At 52.0% G+C, this 1,508-nt stretch overlaps 1 protein-coding gene across 1 annotated transcript in view; it reads left to right on the plus strand.

The window, feature by feature from the left end:
• Positions 1–1,508, plus strand: part of RHOQ (ras homolog family member Q) — a 63,511-nt gene that overhangs the window by 21,195 nt on the left and 40,808 nt on the right. Inside the window, exon 2 of the mRNA XM_011965779.1 lies at positions 1,185–1,356. Coding sequence (XP_011821169.1) covers positions 1,185–1,356 — 172 coding nt within the window. The remainder of the gene's footprint in view (positions 1–1,184; positions 1,357–1,508) is intronic.

Genomic DNA, 1,508 nt, shown 5'->3' on the forward strand with positions numbered 1-1,508 from the left:
AATTAGTATATTGGAGTAGTTAACCAGACCTCTAGTTTTTTTTTTTTTTTTTAACCACTTGGACATTATCTTCTTTGCTCATGGGAAAATGAGGTTTCTGTTGAGGTCTGATTGGTGCTTCCAGCTAAGGCATTCATGGGCTGACAGGGGGGCATTCTGGATAGCCCCCCTCCCCATCCCACATACACACCAAGTGGGATCAGCCCCAGAGCTCTAAGTATTCCTGGCAGTCAGTTTCGGCATCTCTGTGGGCCAAAAGAATGAGGTCACTGTCACCAATGAAGTCACCACTGCATGATTCATCGGACATCAGTTGGAGTGCTATGACATTCCCAGAGCTTCTCCTACTCTTAGTTCACATTTATAGATGAGAAAATGGAGGCCCAGAGAAAGGAAGTGACATGCTCAAGGTAACACTGCTAACCAGGGTCAGAGCTGGGACCAAACTCACCTCTCGTGGCTGAGTGCTCTCCTTCTCAAGCTCCTGGATAGACCCTCCTTTCGGAATACGAGTCCCTGCAAATGCTGCCTGAACAAATGGTCCTGCAAGCGAAGAACGGGGCAGGCCCTGCTCTCTTTACCTCTAAGAGCAAGTGGCAGAGGCCGGTCTTGAACCAGGAACTGACCTGAAGGCACTGTTCTGCCTTCCTCAACCTGTTATTCAGTCCATACAAAATATCTTCCAGGTTCATTGCATCGAAAGTAGCTAGCAATGCGCATTCCTACTCGCAGACACACAGGGCCAAAGGGTGGGGCCTGGGGAGAGGCTCAGTGAGAATCTGCAAGGAACTTTCCGTTATTTCCGTAGCCTTCCTGGGAGAGTGGAAATCAGATTCGGAGTTTGAGAGTTCAGGCCTCCTGAAAAGTGAGGAATGGGAATACAACAGTGAGAATCTCCCCAAGTGTGCTCCAAGTCCTTGAGTACTGGGAGCAGCCTTTGGGACAACCGCTTCATCTTTCTAGGTCTCAGTTTTCTTCCCTGCAACCTAAGGATGATGGTCCAGTTGACCTCCGCGCTGCCTCTCAACGCTGCATTTTTCTAACGCTGTGAATCGATGAAAGGAAGCGATTATCCCTGGTCAGCAAGTTAAGGGGTGGGGTGTGGTGTCAGCGTGGAGTGCACCCCCGCCCCAGTGCCCCATGTTCAATGCTACACTCTTGGCCAGTGAACGGGACCTGGCCAGACGGATGTGTTCAAGCGTCGCCAGGAAGAGGGGCAGGGGTTGCCGCCTCGAGCACAGGCCAAGTTTCAGAGCACTAGGGTGTATCAGTTCTCCGGGATTACAACGGAATACCTGAGGGACACTGGGGACCGAAAGGGGACCTCGGAGAATGTGGCCTCCAGGGGGAGCCCAGGTACATTTGCCAGGTCCAGAGCCGACGGGGTATCCCTTTTCTGGCTGGTGTGTGTGGGGGGGCGTGCTTCAGTGGTTCAACACGCTGTATCTCCCTTAGTCACCGGTTTCATAGTAAATGATTCAAGCTCGTGCTACGGAAGGCGTGGGGGG

This window comes from Mandrillus leucophaeus, unplaced genomic scaffold (genome assembly GCF_000951045.1).
Source record: "Mandrillus leucophaeus isolate KB7577 unplaced genomic scaffold, Mleu.le_1.0 Scaffold736, whole genome shotgun sequence".
NCBI lineage: Eukaryota > Metazoa > Chordata > Mammalia > Primates > Cercopithecidae > Mandrillus > Mandrillus leucophaeus.